The following is a 24273-nucleotide window of genomic DNA, read 5'->3' as shown; positions in this document are numbered from 1 at the left end:
TCGGAAAACAATGTCTAACTTTCTTCATGCAATGTAATTGGATATTTGCCTATTATCCAATATTTATTTAATTTAAAGCACGAGGTCATAATACACTATATTGACTTTACAGTTCCTGATCAACAGTTAAAACAGTTTAAAACAAATAATTTCAAATAACAAGGAACTTTATGAGCATCATATTTAATTCCAAATTTAGAGCTTTTCTTACAGCTTATGTGATGTTCTTTATTTTTAGCTAGGATTCATGCCTACCCCTTAGGCATTTGCATTTACATATTAATTTATCATCCCCTTGGGTCCTGAGAGGATGAAACACAAATAAAATAAATTTTGGTGAAAATAATCCTTGAATGGTGAGACGCAGGAAAATGTTGAAGGGGAAAGCATGACAAATCTAGCCAAGGATGAGTGACTTGGTGGGGGTGGTGCTCTGAAGAATTACCTAACCTAGTCATCAAATAAAGATCAATCAGAATACCACTTATAGAATTAGGGGAACTTGGGGGGTAAAATCTAGTAGATAGAATCATGTAAGGTATTTTGTCTCTTTCATCACTCAGCTCAGGGGTTATTGCCTCCAAAAAACATCTTCCCTTGTGGTGCTTGAAAACACAATATCCTGGACCTGCCTCTATTGCTCACTTATATCATACTGATATGATGTTTGGGGATCTTGAGAGCAGAGAGTACCTTCTTCTTTGAATTCCTAGCATCCACCTGAGTGCCTGGCACATCATAGGGACTCATGTACATGTCCCCTGAACTTCTCTAACACTGTTTCCTCCACTGTGAAACAACGTTGGGCTATATGATCTGCAAAGGCCCTTACAGTCCTAACAATCTACGACTTTGACATATCTGAACTAGCCCAAGGCCCTCTGCTTCATAACAAAGCCCACATCTTTGCTGTGGTTGGTTCAAAATTATGAGCTAAAACATGAATGATTTGTGCACAGTTTAGGGACTCCCCTTGCCCTGGCAGAGTAAGTGTTCTGATAAGAGCAGTTGGAAGCCTAATGCAGCAGCGCCTGCAGCAGAGAAAAGATTCCAGCCTCCAACTCCCACACAATTGCTGCTGTTCTCCAGCCTGCAATTTCCTCTTAGGCTCTGGATTGGTCCACAGAGTGACAGAGGGCTGGGAAAGAGCCTCTATATATTCCTCAGAGAAAAAGGCAGTCCCAGACGGATTTGAAGTTTTCAAAGACTTACTCTGCTGATAAGGACTTGTGCTCAAAGCTGAGGACCTAAGCCATTTGCCAAAATGTGTAAAGGACTTGCAGCCTTGCCCCACTCATGCCTGGAAAGGTGAGTTATTTTGACTTAAGAGGTGGAGATAAGGAGAATCTTCTCTCAGGGGAGGATACTCAGAGGCAATAGAGGGCCACTGTAGTTTGTGGCAAAACAGGTGGTTGATTATAGACTGGGAATTGCCCCCTCTCTGTTAATGGCAAGGTTTTGAAAGATCTGAGCTAGCAGGCTGATGCAATATGAGATATATCATAACCATTTATATCCAGAACATCATTTCCTCTGAGGAGATGCCTATTTTATAAGCACTTGTTCAGACTCAGAGGTGTATGGTTAAGAGCATGGATTCCAACATCAAATTGCCTGGGTTTGAATCCTGGCTACATTACTTACTATTTGTGTGGTGTTGGACATTTTATTTAAACTCTGTATCTCAGTTTCCTTACTGGTAAAAATGGATCTACTAAGTATCTTCCTCACTAGCTGGTTATGAGGATTGAATTACTGTATGTGAAATGCTCAGAACACTGTCTGGCACATATGAGAAATGTGTAAATGTTAACCTTTATTAATGTACATGGAATAAGAAAGGAAGACTGAGATTTGCAATGAGGCAGAGAGGACTTCTCATTGTTCTTTGTATCTGGATACCATCAGATAGAAGGGGCTGGATTGCTGGACGGAAGACAGCCCTTGGGACATAGAGATTATTTATTAGCTATCATTGTTCTTTAGATACAGAGGAGCATCTTTGAGGCTCTGTGGTTGTCTTCAGACTGGACGATGTTCTGGAGGGAATCCTAAGTATCTAGACTAAGTAAACAGGAGGAGAACAAATATCTGACTTGTTAGAAAATTTAACCCAGAAATCCTACCTGATGCAGAGAATTGGGGATATTTCTCCTCTTCTTAGTTCTTAAGAATGAATTTGATTAAATTTTGTTTGATCCTACATTATTTAAAGGAAATAAAGGTGATCCTCGTACAGCCTAACTTCATCCCTAAAGGCACTGTCAATGTTTGCCTAAGAAGGTTGTGTTGTTCAATGGATCTGTACTTCTGTCTCTTACAAGTTCAGGTTTTCTTTTTGATGACTTCGACCCTAGAAATAATCTCAAAATAATTTTTAAAGAGATAACATCCTAGCAAAGGAATTTGTCTCCAACAATACTGTCTAGTGACCGGAAATAAAGACCTCTCTCACTTTGTGCTGTCAAAAGCACAGATTAAAAAAAAAAAAAAAAAAAAGCACAGATTATTTTTGAAAGATGTGTATATTTTTTAAAAAAGTAAAGTAGGACTTAAGTAACTAGACTAGGACTAGATTGTAACTAGGTGGGCAATATTGGCCATTGGACCATCCTCAGGGGGGAAGACAGGTTTCAGTGCTGGGTACTGTTTATCAGCCTATCTTTCCCCCTAGAGAAAGCCTGAGAAACAGGGGGAATACAGGGGTGAAAGGCAATTCCTTGAACATGACGATGCATAATTTTTTCCATTTCCATTTTTACAACTCTGAGAATTGCAGATTTGACTTTTACAACAATTTTAACACATGTCTTTAGCCCACTTATTGTTTGAAATCATGTACTTTCATGTAATGGGTAAATCTTAACCTTGTTAATTAGTGAACTATTGCCTCAGAATGATTGTTAACGTCGGTCTGCCAGTCATTTTGTGATCCTATGACCCACTGCTTGGCATTTAGTGAAAAAGCAATAAATATTTGTTGAAAGTTTGGCATTGTTACTAATATTGCCCGATTTGTTTTTTTAAATATGCATAATGTTTACTGAGGCACATGGAGTGCACATTTCTTTCATTGATTCCTATAACTGTTTCATATCTGATTCACTAATTCACTACCAACATTGCTATTGATTCACTTTACAAATCTTTTAATTCACAGTAAATTCTTCTGCTCCAGGATATAACTAATGTTCACACAGTATATTATAGACTGACCAAGGAGCAAGCTTTTTTGCATAGATTGCCTGAAACTTTTAAGGCATATGGTAGAATCCTGTGATTATTGTGTCCTATTACATTTTTTTTCATGATCTGTTACCATTGCAAATATAGTCATATTTCCAATAACTGTAATGAGTGATTTGGAGAAGTGGAATTGTAGAGCTAGGGAGCTGTTAGCACACTCTCATGGAAAGAACCTAAAACTGTCCACTCTAAGGGAAAAATGATACTTGAATAAATCCTTCCAAACCTGCCTTCCTTGGCTCTATTCATAGTGGAAAGAATACTGGTTATGGAGTAAAGAACAGACTTAGTTTTCTCATTAACTAATTTGTGTCCATGAGCAAGTGATTTCACTGTCCTGGGATTTTATTTTCTTATTTAGTAAATGAATGTTGGATTAGCTGTTCTCTAACATCCTTTCTAATCACAACATAGTTTAAATAAAGTGAAATACACCTGGTTTCAGTGACTAGTGAGAGATGCAAGTAAAGGAAAATTTTTCCTAATTTATTTCTCTCTAAAAGTTTGGGAGCCAATTAATGAAAATCGTCAAGAATTCAACCCTGTGTTGAAATCATGGCTGTGGCAGAAGCAATCTACTCAGTGAGAATCTGACTTCCAAGAAAGCAACATTTACTTCATGTAAGAGGAGCTTTGGAAAATAGTCCTTTCTCAATGTTTAAGGAAGCATTAAGCCAGAGTCAACTTTGACGTATTTGTAGAAACTATTGTTTTACTATTTATTTATATTTTTAAGACTATTGCTCATTAAAACTCAAAGTTGACCTCACATTTTTTATATATTTAAAGAGACCAATAATCCAAATATTTGGGCAATAAATGGCCCCCACCCCACAATTTTTACCTTCTAGCCTATTGAAACCTGTGCTGTATGGGTGGGAATCTTAGAGTCAATGGAAAAGGAAAGAGTTGAGTCAATTGAAAGTCTTATTTTTACCAGTGATTTTCCGCTATGAATTTTAGGCTTCTTTTAAAAAATTCATTTTATTTTAAGTGTCTTGAATTTCTCTGAACAAGTTTAATTTTTAAAGTAAATATTGCTCTTTGGAAAAAGATGGAAGTCTTCTGAAACAAAGAGTGTTATCATTGTGATTCCCCTAAAGCTGTCACCATTATATAAAGCAACCAGTGTAATTATTATTGTTTTTGTCCATCGGGGTTGACCACTCCTGATACCAAATTTACAGTCTCTACTAAACTAAAAAAGGGGAGTAAAGGAGTAATGAAGACAGCTACGGACAAAGAATTTTCCCTGGGCTGTTAATAAAGTGTCACAAACTCTTCTATAGATATCTGACCTACATCTGATTTCTGTTTAAGATTATAAAGGCTGCTAGTTGTGGAATGTGTTTAATCCATAGTTCACACAGGGGCTTCTGGCCACCTCAAGTGTGTGGCAATGCTGGGAATTTCAGGAGCTATAGAAAGTAAATGGGGAAAGTGATGTTTTGTTTTGTTGTTTATTATCATTTTACTAAACATTCAATTTTTCCCCATCTTCTTCAATTTATGTGGGTCTAAGTATGGATAATTTAGAGTAGAAAAGTACATAATCAACTAATCTTGTAAGGTTGTCAAGCCACACAGAAGCAACAAATAGAGTGGGTCAAGGCTCCTGAGTCCACAGGATTAAGTAAATACAGCTTTTTCCAAAGGCATGAGCACAACCTTGGACCAATTATAGAGAAAAGATAAGCACCTAGTGAATTAAAGACTGTAGCAATGAACGTGAATAAGTGATAAATGAATCAGAACGGACACAGGATCATCAAAGAAGCTTAAAGAGATAGTAGAGTTTGGGATCATGCTTTCTGGGAACAAGTATGAATTTGAAGCTTGCTATTGCTGATAGAGAGTCTTGTGACATAATTGCAAATATTTCAGTGAACCCCTGCAATCTTAAGGAAGTGAATAAACTATTTAATAAAATAGCAAGGGGATGTTCCTAAGAAAAACTTTGTTTCAATTCTTACTGATGAAACAATTTCTATTGTTCCTCTGGATTGCCTTTCCAACCTCCATACTTGCCTTAAGCATAAGGGTGAAAGAACTCTCAGGGAAATTTCAGTCCACGTAAGGAGATAAATAAGAAGAAAGTAGCCCTCTGTGTTGAGATCCACTATAGAGGAATAAATGCTCCAAGTGCTAAGAAGCACAAAAGTGGGGGGAATGGGTGGGGAGCTCATAGAGCTTTGGGTAGCTATGGAAAACTAAGAAGTCACAGGGGATGATGCCTAAGGTTTATGAACTAAGCCTGAAAGGACTGAGGAGTTGGTCAGGTCCAGAGAGGAAGAGGAAAGAGAAGGAAGTCATCCCAGGCCAAGGGGCACGTCTGCATGTGCAAAGGCTGGGAGGTGAGAGGGGATTGATGTTATGACATCTTTGTGCAGTCTGTATTGTCTCTCTCATGCAAGCAAGGAGGGAACTTTGGATTTCCAGCTACAGTTAACCTCCCATGCACCTCGTCCTGCATACTGTTTCCTTGGAACTTGTCCAGTGCCCATCCACACCAACTGTGAGGATTGAAAAGACCTGTTCATGAAGAAGATTTTCCCCCCTTTTGTCTAAAGACTTCAATTACTAAAAAGACAATCTGTACTTGGCACGTAGTAGGCACTTAAATACTTTGTCAAAAGAATGCACAAATATTTATTATAGCAAGTGGAGACAGACCTGCTTCCAGGTTGTCCTGGTGCTTTCTCTGCTTCCAAAGGGATTGAGAAGGACAAGAGCAATGACTTTTTTATGCTACAATAGGATAAAGAGTGTATGTTGTAAAATAAAGAGGGCTTCCTGTTTGGGGGCGCAGAATGGAAGAGACTGGGAGAGGAAGAAAGCTTTTCTATAATTTCATCAGGAAAACCTAGTTAAAGAGGTGAGTCTTCTTTTGCTTCTAATGCAAGATGAACCTCATGACATTATATCACTTTGGCTATTTCTCATGCAGTACTGTCCCAGCTTCTTTAATGAATTACATTCTGTATTCTGTTGCCTCTTCCTATTTTTTCTTTCATTTACTCTGAGCTATGTTGAAACACCAGATATCAATTCAAAACGCTTTTAGATCCCAGAATCTTAAGTTTGGAAAGCTAACCTGAAAGGTTATCTAATTTGTTTCTCCTTCTTTAACAAGGACTACACACTATTATGGGATAGATGCTATCTAGGGAGGGAGTTTATATTTCTGGGGTTGTGTGTTAATGGCTTTTGTCTGTCCTGCTGGCCAGAAAGCAAAGGAACTAAACTTTAATTAGTTCAGTCAGGATCAATCATTAGTAACAGGAACCAGAATATGGCTGGAGGCCAGAAGATAACAGGTTCCTATCTCTTTCTTCCTTTAAAGTTCATTCGAATGGAGTCTCAGATAACATTAAACCTGCCCCCTATTTTAAAGGCTGAGTCACCCAGAGGATAAAGACAGTGAAAGCCTGATTGTTTTTCACTGAGAAAGTAACTCCTAAGGTTACACATTTTAGGGATATTAAAGAAAACCCAGAGTAAGGAAGGATGTAAGTTCACAGTCTATCCCCTACCTTAACATCAGCAATGTGGTGGAGTGAAAAAAACATGGAGGTGGTAACTGCACCTCTATTACTTCCTTAGTTGTATAAACTCCAGAAACTAAACCTCTCTGGCTTTCATTCCTTATCCATAAATGAGGATATTTATCTTGTTGGGGAGAGATGCTATAAAAAATAAATGAAATAATGTATATAAGGTAACTAGTTTTTAGTAGGCAGACCCTTATTAAATACTTAATTTCCTTCCATCCTTCTTTCCATCTTTATAGGTAGTCAGAAAAACATTTAAATTTCAGTTATGTGCCACGGCTTTTTTTTTCCCCAGAGTATCAAATGATTTAATTACAAAACTTAAGCCACTTATTAATTATTCACCTTCTAAAAAACACAAACATGAGAATAAAATAAACACACCCAAGACTCACTAGCCCTTGTAGGATAGGAAGAAGCCTTGGACAGAGAGCCTGCAAATGTTTTTTCCGTACATCTAAGTCTACATTTTCTCATGCATTCTAAGGTCCCATGTTTTGACACCTTACGGGGAGAAGAAATGGAAGATACAAAGAGTCATGCACAAGAGGGTCACAAAGATCTTAAAGTTATTTGCTGCTAATGACTTGTACAACTCTGAGAAAGAGTATCAAATAAGCATTGTCTAATGTTTACTCCTGGCGAACCTTTAGTGTCATTCTTTGAAATTGCATCTTTGGGACTGGTTATGTTCCTTCATTATAGCTTTTGCTTATCCCCACGCACAAACCCTAAAATTCACACACAGTTTCTAAGTTCAAGTACAAAGGTTCGTTTCAGGACAACCCCGAGTTGAGGTAGTGTTTCTTAATATATCTGTAGTGTCTACTGGGGGTCATCCCCTTGGACAGGCTGGCCAGATGGCAGCACAATATGGGGGCCCACATGGTCAACTTTCCTACTGGCCCACTTGCTCCCTAATTTATCTGGACACCGCCTCACAGTCAACGTTGCATCTTGAAGTCAGTGATGACCTTGGCCTGTCTTCATTCTGAAGTTGTACTCTTATGTAACTGAATCCAATTCTTCACCATTAATTCAATGGAGCTTCCAAAATGTGTCAGGTCTATTCTTAGGAAGCATCCTGGGATGGGGCTGGAGGGTCCTGACTTTCAGGCTCTGCAGGGGGTGCTGGCACAGCTTCTTTTCTCTGGGCTGCCAGGAACTCATGAATTGCTCCTTCTGTCTGTGGCCTGAAGATGTGGTTTAGCTTGGGATCCACCATCTGGTAAATAATTCTGTCCACTCCAGCTTCCAACATCCCTGACTATAACACACTCTGCCTCAGACCATTTCGCAATTGGTTTTTGTTCATCGTAGGATTCCATTCCTGCTTCTCCAGATGTGTTGACACAAAATTATCCACATTCTGCCTCAGGTTTTGGTAAGCTGGCTTGGTGTCCACGTCGGCCAGGCAGTCCCGGTGAAGTCTGTCAATCAGGCCCCGGCTCTTGAGCTGCTCCAGGATGAGCGCTATGAGCTGCGGGTCTCCAGGAGGCAGTGAGGCCGGGTGGGTGGGGCCGCCACCCACCATGCCGGTGCCTCCACCTCCCCCGCTGTCTGTCATGGCTGCGCCCCCGGGCCCGCGAGGGAGACCAAATACGGCTTCCTCTCAAGGACAGAGGGCCTGGGTCCTGTGGAGGTGGCGGAGAGGCCAGAGAAGGAGGCGGTGGCAGCAGCTGCAGCGACGGCAGGTTCTGAGGCAGCAGAGGTGGTGGGAGAGGCGGTGGAAACCCTGAGCCACGGCTTTTCATAAAGCTTATTTCTTTTCCTCCTTCCTCATCATAGCCTCATTAAAAAAATAATAATAATGATGAGTTTGTATAATAATACAGTATTTTTACGATTTTGCCCATAATTCTTTCAGCAAGTATCCCGTTTAAAAGCTCTTTACAAAACATTAAAAGACATTAAAAACCACGATTAGACTGAAAGATTAACAATTCTTTAATATCCTTAAATAGTCAGTAAGCGTCCAAATATCCTCAATAACCTTTTTGCAGTTGGATTGTTTGACCCCTCAGGGTCCAAATGAGGGTCACACATTTTTTTTTTTTGTACTACTGTTAAATTTTATTATTAGACTGATATGAACATAACCAGTCCCAAAGATGCAATTTCTACTTCTTTCTACAATTAATTGGGCTCTAGTTATGGAAAAGCACTTATTGCAAAAGCACTTTAAGGTCTCAGAAAGACTGAGAGACCAGTGCCTTCTATCTGGTGGGGGCACTTTAGCCATCTTAATTTGGAGCTGCTTGGTAGAGTGTGGTGAGGCATCCACGGTTCATAAACAAGATGACCTGAGGGGTTTGTCTCCAGTGCCCTTTCACCCACCTTTCACATCCCTTAAGTACCTGCAGAACCACCGGCTCCTCCACATCAAATCATGTTTACTAAGATCCTACTGTGTGCAGCGCACACCATGCCTGGAGCTGGAAGCCGCTGGGGCACAGATCCTTTTTCTGCTTTTTTACTTCACAACAGTGAGGAGACTAAGCCGTCTTCCCTGAGGCACTGTTGAACAGATTCACATGCAATCACCCTACTCTTTTAAAACTGAAAGAGGAGGGCTTCCCTGTTGGCGCAGTGGTTGAGAGTCCGCCTGCTGATGCAGGGGACCCGGGTTCGTGCCCCGGTCCGGGAAGATCCCACTTGCCACGGAGCGGCTGGGCCCGTGAGCCACGGCCGCTGAGCCTGCGCGTCCGGAGCCTGTGCTCCGCAACGGAAGAGGCCGCAACAGTGAGAGGCCCGCGTACCGCAAAAAAAAAAAAAACAAAAAAAAAACAACTGAAAGAGTAACCCCAAGTCACCACCCAGGCACCAACACCACATAAACCCCAGGGTCACACACTGCGATTGGTCCAGAGCCTCTTATATCTTTCCTAATCAATGGGCTTCCGGTCTTTTATTTCTTTTTTCCTTGCAATTTATTTGTAGAACACAGGATTTTTAGATTTAAGTATAAAAGGCTATGTAACATGTGGGTGGGGAATCCAGGGTCCTGAGCTGTAAACTTGGCTTCTACTAAATAGCAGAGGGTGAGTTATGAGTCAGTTCCCTCCCCAGGCCTCATTACTGTATTTGTAAAAGGTGAGAAATCAATTATATGACCCTCTTCACTCCTTCTAGCTCCACTACTTCATTGTTCTCGATTTGGACACCATGTACTCTGAAGAAAGATTGTATTTTTATTTTAATTTTCCAGCTCTTCCCAAGTCCTACAGGAAGGCCCAGAAACTAACTTCTGGATGTAGCTTGAAAACAGTGATTAAAAGTGTGAAATATTCTTCCAGTCACTTAGGATCTCAATGGACTAAATTCAGTACCCTATATGTCTTAAAAATGCTTGTATGAAATTCAGAATAAACTCCCAGTTTGTGAAAAACATATATTTATAAGTAGTGGAAGGTGACTCTTTATTTTGGCAAATTCCATGAAAGGAACAGATGGTTTCAGTTTCTTGTAAAATTCGAGGGTGAATTAGGTTCAAAGATCATGGATTATAACAGTCTATGATTCTTGTACAATTGACCCTTGAACAACTCGGGGCGTTGGGGGACCAACCCTCCTTGGAATGGAAAATCCACTGGCTCCTTCGTATCCATGGTTCTGCATCTGCTGAATGGTGTAGTACTGTAGTATTTACTACTGAAAAAATCCACATAGAAGTGGACCTGTGCCAGTCAAACCCCTGTTGTTGTTCAAGGGTCAATGTATTTTGTTTACAGTTAATTTAGTTCTCTCTTATCTCAAGAGTATAACTTCCTTGGGGGCAGGGAGGAAAAGTGAAATAAGGACACAGACATGCCTCACCTTGGGTGTGCAGTGCCTGCCTTGACTGCTTTCACACTAGGTCCCGTGTTTCTTCAGTCAGTGGAAACTGTGGTCCGCTCATGCCCTTCTGAATGCTGCCCAGAAGGAGACTCATCCATCAACTTAACAGTGAAAGAGTTTCCATCCTTGAGGCTGGAATAAGAAGGGTGAATTGGGGTTTCTAGGCTTTTACATAATTAACCAATTTTCATCTACCAGTTGAGTAGATACTGGAGTATAGACAATTCCTCAAGTGGCATGAAGACTGCCTCTGAATACATGAATCCATGTCAGACACAAATATGCACAGTGACTGCAATTTCTGACTAGAATGAGGACATATAGCCTGCCTCTAGACCAGGCATTAGAAATTGGGTCTTTCCTAGAAAATCTGTAGATGTGGCCAGCCTAATCATAGGATATATGCACCACCAACCCAACTAATGCACATGCGACTTCGAGCTTACTCACCCTGACCATCGTTCTCCTGGAAAGTCCAGGCAAGGTATTTCTCTGCAAAGCATTCTATTCAGTTGCCATGCTGAGATAAAATACCTTGCCCTGACATTTTTTTTCTCCTTCAAAAAGGAAATATTTCAGGGTTGAAAAGATTCAGCTAAGCAGTCTTTGAACACTTTGGACAGTAGATACTTGATAATCAGCTGGCTTCACAAATAGCAAATAAGGCTAAGACCATTATTCTGTATTCTACGTGCTTTCCTTTCTCTTTTCCAACTGCTTCCCCAGACACTTCTCAAGACAATTCCTAACCCATATGGACAAAATGTCACTCAGATTCCTAAATTTTACATTCTAGAAAGTTGTGGGAACTATCATATTAGAGTCTGAGGAAGATATGAAACATGAAGTAAAATACCTGAAAAACATGTGAAGTGCTCTTCTGTGTAAGTGCTCATTATTGGTACTGAAGTGCATGGAGCTGTTTTTGTCAAGCTACTACTTTTTGATATTTTTTTGTGCAAACCATCTGTTTCTTGATGAGGCACTTGTCTGTGGGGATTCAGGAAGTTTAGAAAGAATCAAGATGTCTCATTAACAAAGTAGTTTGTTGTATTTTGGTAACATTTTAAGTAATAGTTTACAAGAGATACCTGGGTCTACAGGAACATGGGACTGAATGACCTGTGCACTTTAGGATAAGGTCAACAGTGCAGGTCACACTGAAGACTTTCCCAGGAGAGCCCCCTATCTAAGGTCTGGTGCTTTCTGAATAACAAGCCTTCAGAGTATTGGACTTTGTTTCTGAGTCCCCCAAGTCTAAAACAGTATGTCACTTGAACACACACACATGCATGCATGTGCACATGTACACACACACACACACCTGATATTTTTTATGACTTGGAAAAAAGATGGACTGTTTGTTGAAATCAGAGATTCACACAGACAGCTTGAAAGTGTCTGAGCTGGCTAGGAGGAAGCAATTTTTTTTTCATATAGATGAATGTAGATCAGTGGGGATTTTTTTTCCTCCCTTCACAGGTTGAATTTTACACTTTTCCTTTAGCAGGCAACAGTGAAGAAAATAACTTTCTGTAAGTTGAGATTTTCTCAAAATTGTAATTTGATAGTTCAAAAAGCCTTTAAAAATTTTTTAATTGCCCTCTAACATTTATCTTCCAGATCCTCTGAGAATAACTTAACCTTTGTCTCCCTTCCTGGTTCAGACAGGGCCTTGATGTTTGCAATTATGCTGAAATGTGAGTGCAGATGGCTGGACTGCAGCTGAGGGAAAGGAATATGTAACTCTCATTAGCTACTTATTTTAATATTTTATTAAATGGATACCAGTTTAAGAGCATGAAAAAGACAAGATTAGCAAAGACAATTGACAATTGTGACAGTGTAGAATTGAGTACCTAGCACAATTCTGATCACACACATACACACGATAAAGGTCTGGTGATTCGAAATCATAGATTCTGCCCCTTGAGATGGGATGTGATTTTTTTTCCCCTTCTCTAAGGTGACCAGCTTAGAATCACAGAATGAGAACAGGATCAGTGTCACAGACAAATTCCTTCTCTTATAGATGAGAAAACATGTCCAAACTGTTCGGTGACTTGTCCAAGACCACATAGCTGGTTAGAGTTGGAGATAATTCAAGGTCTCTGGATTTCCATATCACCTTCATTTTATTTTATCCGATGAACTTTAATGGCATGAATTTTGTGTCTTCACTTTTAAGATATTTATTCTTCCATAGACACCATCTTTCAAAAGGTTTTGATTAGGAAACAAACAGTAGTCTTTAAGAAAAAAAATGATTTGGAACAAAATTTCTATTTACCAGATGCCTACAACTGCCAATTACAACATCTGAACACATGAGAGAGGTGTTGCCTAGTAATTAAGAGCTCAGGAGCTGAAGTGAGATTGGGTGTGACTCCTACCACTGTCATTTACTGGATGATTTTTGGGCAAATCACCTAATTTCTCTGTGACTCAGTTTTCCCATCTGCAAGATGGGAATAACATTTATACCTCCCTCAGGGTTGTTATAAACACTAAATAGGGTTATGCATTATATGGGTTGAGTAAACCATTTAGTTAGCTGGGGAACATGTACTTTTTCTAAGTGTGTGATGTTTCTTAGTTATTTTCATGTTGGGATACCCTTGCAGCCATGTCTCAGAATGGGGCCAGAGCAGGGAACTGGAAAGCATCCTAAACTACCTTCATCTCCCTACAGAGCTAAACAGGACATATAGAAGTGGGACTCAAATGGAAGGGCCCATTGCGTGGAACATTAGAAAGCAAATGAGAAAAATAGGTGACAGGAAGCAGGAGAGAAAGGGGATCACAGATAACCCCTCTGAGCCTGGGTGTTGATGGAATAAATGGACTATTGATAGAATTTGGTAGCCTAGGGGGGATATTCTTTTTAGGAGTAGGTAATGAGTTTTTTCCTCTGAACTCAGGTCTTCTCCTTTAGGAATTCTTAGGTAATGTCAAGTCAGAACACCTATCCTGACTTTCCTGATAGTTTTATAGTTACTAAATTAATTTGATTTCCAAAAAAAAAAAAAAAAAACCCAACTGTAACTGCAAAATGCAGGACTCTAGGGAAGAACTCCTAGCTAGCTATGCCATGAAACCGAAGCCTATAGGATGCTGTGTCTGGTTTGAGCTCCTGGGGCTAGGAGAGAAGGAGAAAGATTAGAAAAGAATAGCTGGTCTAGGGAGGAAATTCAGAAAGCTAAAGCTGAAATATAGACCATTCAGTAAAGGTGAAAAGAATTGAGATTAGCTGTTAACTGAAAATAGAAAAGTAGAATGGGGATGAGAAGACAGTCTGACTGCCTTAAGTCTATTTTCTGTAGTGAATCAAGTCTGAAAAACAGAAGCTAAGAGAGGATATATTTGGTTCCTGTTGCTGCTGTAACAACTGCCAGAAGCTTAGTGGCTTAAAACAATGCACATTTATTCTCATATAGTTCCGGAAAGTAGAAGTCTAGGGCTACATTCTTTCTGGCGGGTCTAGGGAAGGAGTCATTTTCTTGCTTAGTCTGACATCTGGAAGACAGCTACATTCCTTGTCTCATGGTTCCATCCTTGACCTTCAAAGCCGGCAGTGTAGCTTCTTCCAATCTCTCTCAGTCTGCTTCCATTGACACATTGCTTTCAGACTCTGACCCTCTTGCCTTCCCCTTACAAGGACCCTTGTGATTACACTGGGCCCACCCAGATAATCCAGAATAATCTCTCTACCTAAAGAGCCTTAACTTTATCACATCTGCAACATTCCTTTTGCCACATAAGGCAACATATCCACATGTCCCAGGGATTAGAATGCGGACATCTTGGGGAGTTATTATTTAGCCTACCACCGAGGGAGACATGAGAATGAAACTTCTGTCATGTGACTCGCTCCCCCTCTCCTTCTATGCCTGTTTCTATGCTCTGCAGACCATTCTTCTGTCATCTTAATTGAAAATTTCTCAGGTGCAGGCTACACCTCAAAGGGTTAACTAGATACTTGCCCTATAGAAGCCATTATTCTTTCCTTCTTTTTTCTGTGGGACGTCCCTAGCACGCTCTCTGGGCCTGCTTCCCCAAACTCTCAGGTCTTTTTTCTCTTGTTCCATTTTATAGCTGACGGTCTCCTATCAGCTGTGATTTGCATCTGCAATACATAAAGTTACATTTGCATTCGTCTAAGATCGCTATGTGTTCAATCTAGAGGAGAGAGCTCAGTTCAAAGACAGCTGCTTTGCATCCTTCTTGCAGCACAGCAGCTAGGTGACCATCTGCTTGGTTCTTGGACCCTGTCCCTACCCAGAACCCAGACTTCTAACTTAGTAACTCCTATCCCAATAACCACACAATTGGAAGAATCCCTGTTCAACAAGCCTTGATGTGTGAGTGCCACAGGTCAGAATTCATTGCTCATTGGGAGAAAAATGAGAGAATGCTATAAGAATGCTGGAGAGAAGTTTCCAGCATTGCGTGGAATGCAATGACATATGCATTGACCTGTGACATATGCATGGACCTTGAAAGCATCTTTGGAAGTTTTAGAAAACATATTAGGAAGATGGGGACTTCCATATTAAACTTTTGGAAGGATCCCTGGGGAGCTGGGAGAAAGACAGGAAGAGAGCAGCTGCTTTGGGATCCAACCAATACCCTCTCCTCCCTGCGCACACAGGATTCCAACCAAATCATACATCCCCAAATCTCAACGCTTCCGAGAAGCCTTCTCTTTTCTCCTTCATGGAGAAGCTAACAATGCATCCCTTGAACTCTCACAGAATTTTTTCATCGTCCCTGTATTTCTTATCACTTCTTAACCAACTTCCCTCAGATTCAACTTTGGTTAGGTATTTGACATTATCTAATTTAATTCTTAGTCTAACCCTGCAAGGTAGATGTTTTCAACATTACTATTTGACCAATAAAGAAGCACAGATAAGTTAAATATCCAGCCCAAGGTCAGACAATACACTCCACATGCCTGAGTTCTGGGGTGCCAATTTCAAACCTGGGACTCATTCTATCTGTCATAGCCGCATCCAAAGAAAACTATGTATGTAGTTGGCCCGTCATCCCTGGGGGTCCTGCAGATTCAACCAACCAGGGATCAAAGGCATGCGAAAAAAAATCAAGAAAGCCCCAAAAAGCAAAACTTGGATCTGCTAAGTGCTGGCAACAATTTTGACAGCATTTACATTGTATTTACAACTATTTACATGGCATGCATATTGTATTAGGTAGTATACGTAATCTAGAGATGATTTAAAGTACATAGGAGGATGTGTGTAGGTTATAGGCAAGTACTACACCATTTTATATGAAAATAAAATGTTTGAGCATTTGCAGATTTTTATATCTGTGGGGAGTAGGGGTCCTGGAACTAATCTTCTGAGTATACTGAGTGACAACTGTATATATATCTTCTTTATAAAATGGGAACTACTTGAGGTCTGGAACAATCTCTTATTAATTTTGTAAAGCACGCCCCATACTATCTGGTACAGTGCCTGACAAACAGTGGTTGCGCTATTAGAGTCTGATAAGTGAATGGATAAGTGAATTTATGAAGCAATAAACAGATAATTATTGAAAATAGAAATCTTGAGAATAATAAGGTATTGTTACATTATGTTAAGGGAGGGAGAGAAGAAATGGTTTGAAATATAATTCTGTACTTCAGACAAGTAAAGGTCCTCTTATTCTTCATCGTTATGTCATTATTTTGCTCAACACATAATAATTTGGCAAAGATAAATGTTGACCAAGTGTTCTGATTATTCAAGGCAACGAACTTGTATCTATTATACAAATACATTGCCAGCGGACACGTTAAATTTTGGGAACTGTAGTTTTATTAAGTGATGTAATATATGTTCACGTTGATTAAGGTTTAGGTAAATTTTACTTTACTACTCTTTCTTTCCCTCTTTTCCGATACCCTTTATTACCACCTTTATTTCCTGCTTTTATAAGATATAAAACAACTAGAGTCCATGTACAACTAGAAACTTCATTCTAGAAGGTCCTTCTTTATAATTTAACACAAATGAGATGGAGATGTTCAAAGGCTATGGGTCACACCAGTGTTCAGAGAGGCTCTCATGGGAATGCCTTCTGACCTCTCCACCTTTGGAGCTCAAAATAAACCACAAATTTCTGTCTTCCTCAACTTGAAGACCAGTTTCCCACTGTTCATTATCTGGCTTCCAAACTGAATTACAGAAAGTCCAGAAATCCTGCCAACAATATTTTGAATAAGACACAGATTTTAAGGTCAAAGGGAAAAAAAGACTTCTACCCTGTCTGTCTTGTTCCTCCACTGTCTCTTTCCTTACTCCTAATAACCTACTCTGAGTGATGACTATGTAAGAGACAGGCCATAAAAGCATGGGAATTATCTCAATTTCCATGGGAATCCTTGAGTAGGGAGTAGCCAGTGCTTGGGAAAAACAATACTTTTTTTTTTTTCATTTTAAAATAGCAGCACAAGGCTGGTGATATTATAATGTAACTCTGAGCTGAGCTAAGCAGCAGCAGAGGTCTCCAAATTTGCTTTCTTTGTCTCTCTGTAGGATTGCTGTCCAGAAATGTATATCCTCTATGCTTTCAGAAATAGTTGCATTATTTCCAGGTGGAGACTTTCTGAAAGGAGCTTATCTCGCATGTCAGTCAAAAAGATCTTTGTTGAGTTCTATTCTATTCTATTTATTCAATAAACATTACCCAACACCCATGTGCAAGATGCTGTGATAGGATAGTAGGACAAATACAGTAGAACAGTAATAATAATAGGTAACTTTTAAGGAATATTTACTATGTGCTAATTGCTCTTCTAAACACTTTAATGCCTTAACGTATTTAGCTCCATAATATATATGTGAGGTAGGAACTATATTGTCACTATTTTACATAGACAATTGGAAGCTTAGAATTTAAGTAACTTGCCCAAAGTCACTCCACTAGTAAGTAAGAGTTGGAATATAAACGAAAGCAGTATAGAACTGTACTTTTATCCTCTATACCATCCTAGGAGTTAAAGCAACTTTAAAGTTATTTTCTAGATTCTCTGGGAGATCAAAGAAGTAAAATATGGTACCCACCCTCAATGGGCTTGTTATCTCACTGGGAGTACATACACATGGAACTCTTAGACACGCATTCACGAGAAAGTAGAGTAATTGGGTGAAAATGTGCTGTCCGTAACTTCAGCAGAAGGAAAGCATTCTATCCCTTGCTCTGCAACTTACTAGAAATCTAAGAATAACATCGTATGAGATCTTCGAAAAATACTCTAATTTACACAAACCTCAATTTTTCTACTTTTAAAATAAGGGTAGGGCAAATTAAAAGCTCTGTAAGGTCCATTAAATATGATCACAAAACAGAGGATCTTATGTTAGAGGAGAGAGAAAGCACTCTAGGTTTTTGCAGTTACAGAGGTTTCAGGAAAAAAGTGAGATTTTTCTGGTCCTAGAGCATTAGAATAGTTTTAATTGTCATATGGGTGGCAGTCAGGAGGCAGGTTAAGGAGGAAGCCAATGGGACTAGGTATACAAGTAGTTATGGGGAGCCAAGGGAAATAAGCTTAGAAGTGGAGGACTTTGGAAGCAAGAAAGTGATGTTTGAAACTGAATCAGTTGATCAGCAGTTCTCAGAAGTGTGGTCCTGGGACCAGAGATATAAATTCTCCGGTCCTGCTTCCGAACTCTTGAATGAGAAACTGTGGGATGGGGCTGAGAAATCTGTGTTTTAACCAGACCTTCTGGTGATTGGGGTATATATTCAAGTTTGAGAAACTTCATGGTAAATAGAAAGCCATTACAAGCAAGTAGGAAAGTGTTTGTACTCTGGTAGTGAGTGCAGGATGTATTCAAGTAGGAAGAAGGAAATGGTAAGGTGGCATGTCCTAGTAACTCAGGCCTGGAGAAAGATGCTAAATTTAGATATGGAGAGGAAAAGGCACATTTAAAAGAATTTTCTAGGAAGAAAGAACAACATTTGTGATAGAGTATCTACAGGGAATGAAGAAGACAAACAGTTTAATGTGAATCAGAGAGTTTATAAATTATGGGAAGGAGAATATTGTAATTACAGATAAACATGGGATGTTGGGAAGGGGGACGGAATAGAAAAGGAATCTGTGGTACTATTTACAAGTCGTTTCACAGCTCAGGTCCTCGCTTTCTCATTTATTTTCTCGAGATATGGACTGTGATGATCTTGAAGTCTTAGCTTATAATAGCTAGAGAAGATATTAGAGCTTTTCTCACTAAAGTTGTTTCCTTCCTTCCTCCCTCCCTTCCTTCCTTCCTTCCTTCCTCTCTCTCTTTTCTTATTTTTCACTGAAGACAAGAGAACTCAAATAACTTTCTTAAGATCACCAAGCAAATTAGTGACTGAGCTGAAAATAGGGTTTAGTTAAGGGCAAATGTTACCATGTTTACTGTTTCTTTCCTAAATTTCCTTCCTAATGTTACATAATATGTTATAGGCTTTTTTGTGTGTAAATGTTCCTTCATTGGCACAGGATTTTCTGTAAGATCATAATAATTAATAATAATAATAATAGTAAATAATACACCCTGTCATTTATGGAGTGCATTGTCAATGTGCTAGGCATTACTGTAAGTGCTTCACATATAATAACTAATTTCATCATCATAAGAACCTTTTGAGGTAGGTACCATTATCATCTCCAATTTACAGATGAGAAAACTGAGGCTTAGAAATTTGCCAAAAGTCACACATGTAGTAAGATAAATCTGGTTACCTTGACTTCAACATTCATGCCCTTAACCACTGTGATATACTGTCTATTGCCTTTTAGGAAAAATTGCTTAGTTTTGGCATTAGCTACATTCTCTGGGGAATACCTCAATGTTTCACTTCACTTTCTCTCTGGGAACAGCCTCTTTGACCCGAATCCTACTTGCTTTGCAAACTCCTCCAGTTATATAACCTGAGATGGGAGTTTTGCCACACTTAGGAGTTGGAATTTTCTCTGCCAAGGTCGGGGAGAGATTGAACACAATCCAGCATGCTGCTTGTGACTATAATAATGGACTCAAGATCTGGAAAGTATCTTAGGAAATCACCTGGACAGATCCAGATGTCATATGACTTAGCTGTTATTCAAAACAGCTGGTTTTGTCTTTTCTTGACGAATTTTCTTCAGCAATGGAAAGTTGGCCACATTTAGTTCACTATTTCCATGTTTTTATCACCATACAGTTAGCAAGTTCTCCTGAACCCTCCTGTTTTTTTTTTTTGTGAGGGATTTTTCACTCTGAGAGGTGGCTGGCTTTTGAACAATTTTTAAATGGATATATCATTATTTATATCTTTCTTGTTTGAAGTGTCACAGTGCCTTAAAGTCATTCCAGGAACTCTTGCTTGGGTCTGGGTATCAGCTTGGGTGAAGCGGGAGCTCTGGGGCTAAGCGCAAAGTCTCATTATGGGCAGCATATAACTATCCCCCTCTGTGATCCTCCCACCTCCCTGGAGTCCCACAAAGGTGTGTGTGACAGGGGAGAGTGGGGTGTCAATTAGTTAGAGAACCCTAAACCACAGTCTTCTGACCTTGTCGTAGGGATTCCCTATTTTCCCTCTCTGTTTTTTCTGCCTCTTCCTTTACCACTCACTCATCAAAAGCAATCCTTCTCTTTCGGATGAAGCCAGCATATCTCCCCAGTGAGTTTAGGGTCTTGGAAAACAAAGGCCAGAAATGGGATACCATCTTCCATCAATACCTGCTTTCGGCCTCACAACACAACTCCCTCAGAGGTAAGAAAGCACAAATGCCTAGCTACCTTCTTGAAAGTCAGAAGAAAAACTATAAGTAGAGGAAAACATGAATTAACACCTCAATACCTTAATATTTTATATGTTATTATTATTACTTTTTTTTTTTTTTTTTTGCGGTACGCGGGCCTCTCACCGTTGTGGCTTCTCCCGTTGCAGAGCACAGGCTCCAGACGCGCAGGCTCAGCGGCCATGGCTCACGGGCCCAGCCGCTCCGCATCATGTGGGATCTTCCCGGACCAGGGCACGAACCCGTGTCCCCTGCATCGGCAGGCGGACTCTCAACCACTGCGCCACCAGGGAAGCCCTATTATTACTTTTAAGAGTTGCTACAGGCCACCTGTTTTCTGCCTGTGTGCCATGAGGAGTGAACTCTTGCCCACAGCTGGCATACTTGCACCTAGGTTCAGGGATCTTGTGATTTAAATGAAGGTCCAGTGACCTCACATGGTCTTCGACACTTGGAAATATCAGGGATGTGGGGAGACAGAGTGTGTTTCTCCCCCAGGTGATGGAGGAAGAGGATACATCATCAGGTAGGGACAGGCTCTATTAACCTGCCTACATCCAGCCTGCATTTGACTGACAGGGAGCAAAGATGCTGCGAAGATAGACTTTTCCCCACTGCTTCTAAGTGAGTCAGGGCCTCGCTTTCTTTTTTCGTCATTGCTTTGCAGCCCAGTACCTTCCTGGCTTTTAACATGTAGTTTTCCTCCTATCTTCCCCCGTACAGAGTCACCAGAAATTGCTTCTGGCTTTTCGCCAGGCAAGTACTGTTTAAGGCATATAATTCACTCAACCAAGCGAGAGAAAATGAGCGTAATGCAATCAAATATTAATACGCTAGATGTTAAGGGAAACTGCTACAAACTGTAACACCAAGTGGTATAAGATAGTATTAAATAAGTAGATATGATGATGATGGTGACCATGTATGACAGCTATTTACGTGCCAGACACCGGGCTAACTCTTACATGCATCATCTCATGCACTCCACCCGGAAACTTTTTACAGCAGGCACTAATTGTATCTTCATTTTACAAATGACGGAACTGAGACCAAGAGACATTATCTAGCTTGCATAAGGTCCCATAGATTGTAAGTGGCTATTGAAAAGTAGCCTAAACCAATTTATTCACATCCAACTCTTAGGTTCTTTTTGGTAGATAACTGTAGTTATTAGTGGTTAGTGGTGGGTGATGATTAGTTATTTCTCCACAACTTCACTACCAGCTAGTGAAAGCAAGACCACCATATATATAATGAAACCCAATTGTTCCGTACTTACTTAGGCAGATAGTTACTAACAAGTTGGCGCAAAATATTTATACAACTGGCTCTGTAATCTCAATAAAGGCACAATTCTTTGTGCTCCGACTATAACGTGTAGGAAAATTTTACTCTGACACTAATATTCTGAGGTTGGATTCTAATACCTTTGTAGCTGGTATCAGGCAAAAAGAAATCTCTGTATCAAGGCCTAGATATAGGGCTACTTAGGGATCAAGCCACAGGTGCCATCTCTAAGAGTAAAGAGCTATTTACATTCTTACAACCTTTCTATGGAGTGGGTGTGAGTTTGCACAATAGTGTCTCTAGCACAAATGACTTGAATATCATTATTATGACTGGAGAGAGCCCATTCCCTATTGAACAAACCTACATGTAAAAACTCACTTCTAACGTGCTCTGCTAATTGACAAAGCAACTGGTATTGCTCTCTATAAAGACAGCTGAGGCACTTAGCAGCCACCTCTGGAGTGGGGCCTTTTTCACAAGCCTGCTGACTGCCACTGTGATTAGAGCAAGTAGCAGAAGCTAACGCTTACCCAGTGTCACACTGTAGCAATTACAAGCAGCTGAAATTTTTCATTTCATTGTTTGGATTCCTTATTTTGTGTTTGTCTTGCCCAACTGAAATATAAACTCCATGAGAGGATCTTGTCTTTTTGTTTCACTGGGGATTTCAAAACCTGTAATAGTCTACGGCACATGGCAAGCATTTAATAAGCATACTTTTAATTTGTTGAAAAAATAAGTGAGCAAGAGGAGAAGCTATTGAGGCCAGTCTTTTCGATCTCAACTGTGATCCTATGAAACCAAGTCAGTAAACTTGTAGACGGAATCCTTAGTCTTTTATAGCAGGTTGCCTGTGAGGGGCCCTGGTGATGAATCAACCTGGGGTAGTTGAGGTAAGAGCTTGAACATAATGAAAATAGCTATCATTAAGAGAACTTACTGAAAGAAGAGGTTAGAAAATACTGTGTTGGAAGGTTATAATAGACAAAAGTGACTTCTATGCACACATTTGACACAACTGACATTGTCAATTCCATTTTTTTTAAATGAATTTATTTTTATTTTGGGCTGCGTTGGATCTTCATTGCTGCATGCAGTTTTCTCTAGTTGCAGCGAGCGGGGGCTACTCTTCGTTGCGGTATGTGGGCTTCTCATTGCGGTGGCTTCTCTTGTTGTGGAGCATGGGCTCTAGGCACGCGGGCTTCAGTAGTTGTGGCACGTGGGCTCAGTAGTTGTGGCTCACGGGCTCTAGAGCACAGGCTCAGTAGTTGTGGCGCACGGGCTTAGTCACTCCGTGACATGTGCTATCTTCCTGGCCCAGGGATCGAACCTGTGTCCCCTGAACTGGCAGGTGGATTCTTAACCACTGCACCACCAGGGAAGTCCTCATCAATTCCATTTTTTCCAGCCATCTTACAGTTTGACATGGCTTGTTATTTAATTCATGATTAATATAAGTGAAAACCTAAAGCTCTACCAGGGAATGATTCAATTGTGTTTGGAAACAGATTTCTGGCGTTATATCCTAATGCATGAATAATAATAATACCGTATATTCTTTAGCATTTTCTTCATTTTTCTATCATTTGGACCACTGAGGAGTATTTCATATTAACTAACCTAGAGTCATTTTCCATAATGTATCATATATTAATATGTGTCAGATAAAAAAATATAGACCTTAACATGGTATCACATTGCATTAGTAAACTACTTTTTCATTTTCTGCTAAAACATAAGCAATGGGTGGACTTTCTTTGGTTCAAGTAGAAGAAGGTTAATTCAGGAAAATGGTAGATGCCAAACTCATACATTCTCTCTCCACCAAAATGACCCTGGAGGGACTTCCCCCTGCACTTGAGAGTCAGTCTTGATTTTAAGGGGCCATGCATGGAGGATCGTGGGGAGTTGAGAATTTCAGTTCTAGAATTGACCTGATTTTCCACAGGTGTTTCCTTATACTCTACTAAGGGTTTTCAAGATCACCCCTGTGTCTCAGGAGCCATCTATCAGTAACAAACTCCATCGATCTCAAGTTTTCAATGAGCAGTCAACAAGAAGGTTTTCCACTCTTGAACCAAATGAATCTCTCTAGATGGGTCCAGCACAGTGGACATAAGTCCTCTGGGCTCCCTTCTTTCCATGAACATCTGCTGGGGTTCTGTCTACGTGACTCAGATCTTGGCTGAAAGAACTTAGAAAGCTCATTTCTTCCTCTGCTTTTCAGATCCGGCTGTAGTACTCTCCAGCTGTGGAATCTTGTTGCTAACAAGTGTTTTAGGAACTTTTATTTATCTTTAATGGGTATTTATCACACTTTTTGGAGCCAAGAAAAGGCATGTCCTTTTTGCTCCTGTAGAAACAAGGTTTGTGGTATTTCTTCAGAAGGCAGCAGCCTGGAACAGATAAGCTCTTTTTCACTGATGCTCACAATTTCCCATGTCCAGCAGGGGGCATCTGCAACACAGATTTAAGTTGGATTGGATTTAAATTGGATTGTCCTTGACAGGGGACAGGTTGGAACACCTCTTTCAGAAATGTGTCCTAAATACCCTGTCCTAT

At 40.1% G+C, this 24273-nt stretch overlaps 1 protein-coding gene and 1 pseudogene across 1 annotated transcript in view; one reads left to right on the top strand and one right to left on the bottom strand.

Moving 5' to 3' along the window:
* Window positions 1-1183: 1183 nt before the first annotated feature.
* The window catches only part of RGS5 (regulator of G protein signaling 5), a 47925-nt gene continuing 24835 nt past the window's right edge, over window positions 1184-24273 (top strand). Inside the window, exon 1 of the mRNA XM_027096851.1 lies at window positions 1184-1308. Within this exon, the coding sequence (XP_026952652.1) occupies window positions 1265-1308 (44 nt within the window). The 5' untranslated portion in view covers window positions 1184-1264. The remainder of the gene's footprint in view (window positions 1309-24273) is intronic.
* On the bottom strand, window positions 7772-8364 carry LOC113614965 (biorientation of chromosomes in cell division protein 1 pseudogene; annotated as a pseudogene).

The sequence above is a fragment of the Aethalodelphis obliquidens genome, unplaced genomic scaffold, assembly GCF_003676395.1.
Source record: "Aethalodelphis obliquidens isolate GAN/ISIS:26980383/991018 unplaced genomic scaffold, ASM367639v1 scaffold109, whole genome shotgun sequence".
Classification (NCBI taxonomy): domain Eukaryota; kingdom Metazoa; phylum Chordata; class Mammalia; order Artiodactyla; family Delphinidae; genus Aethalodelphis; species Aethalodelphis obliquidens.
The sequence above is the reverse complement of the archived record's forward strand: the minus strand, read 5'-3'. Positions and strand labels throughout refer to the sequence as shown.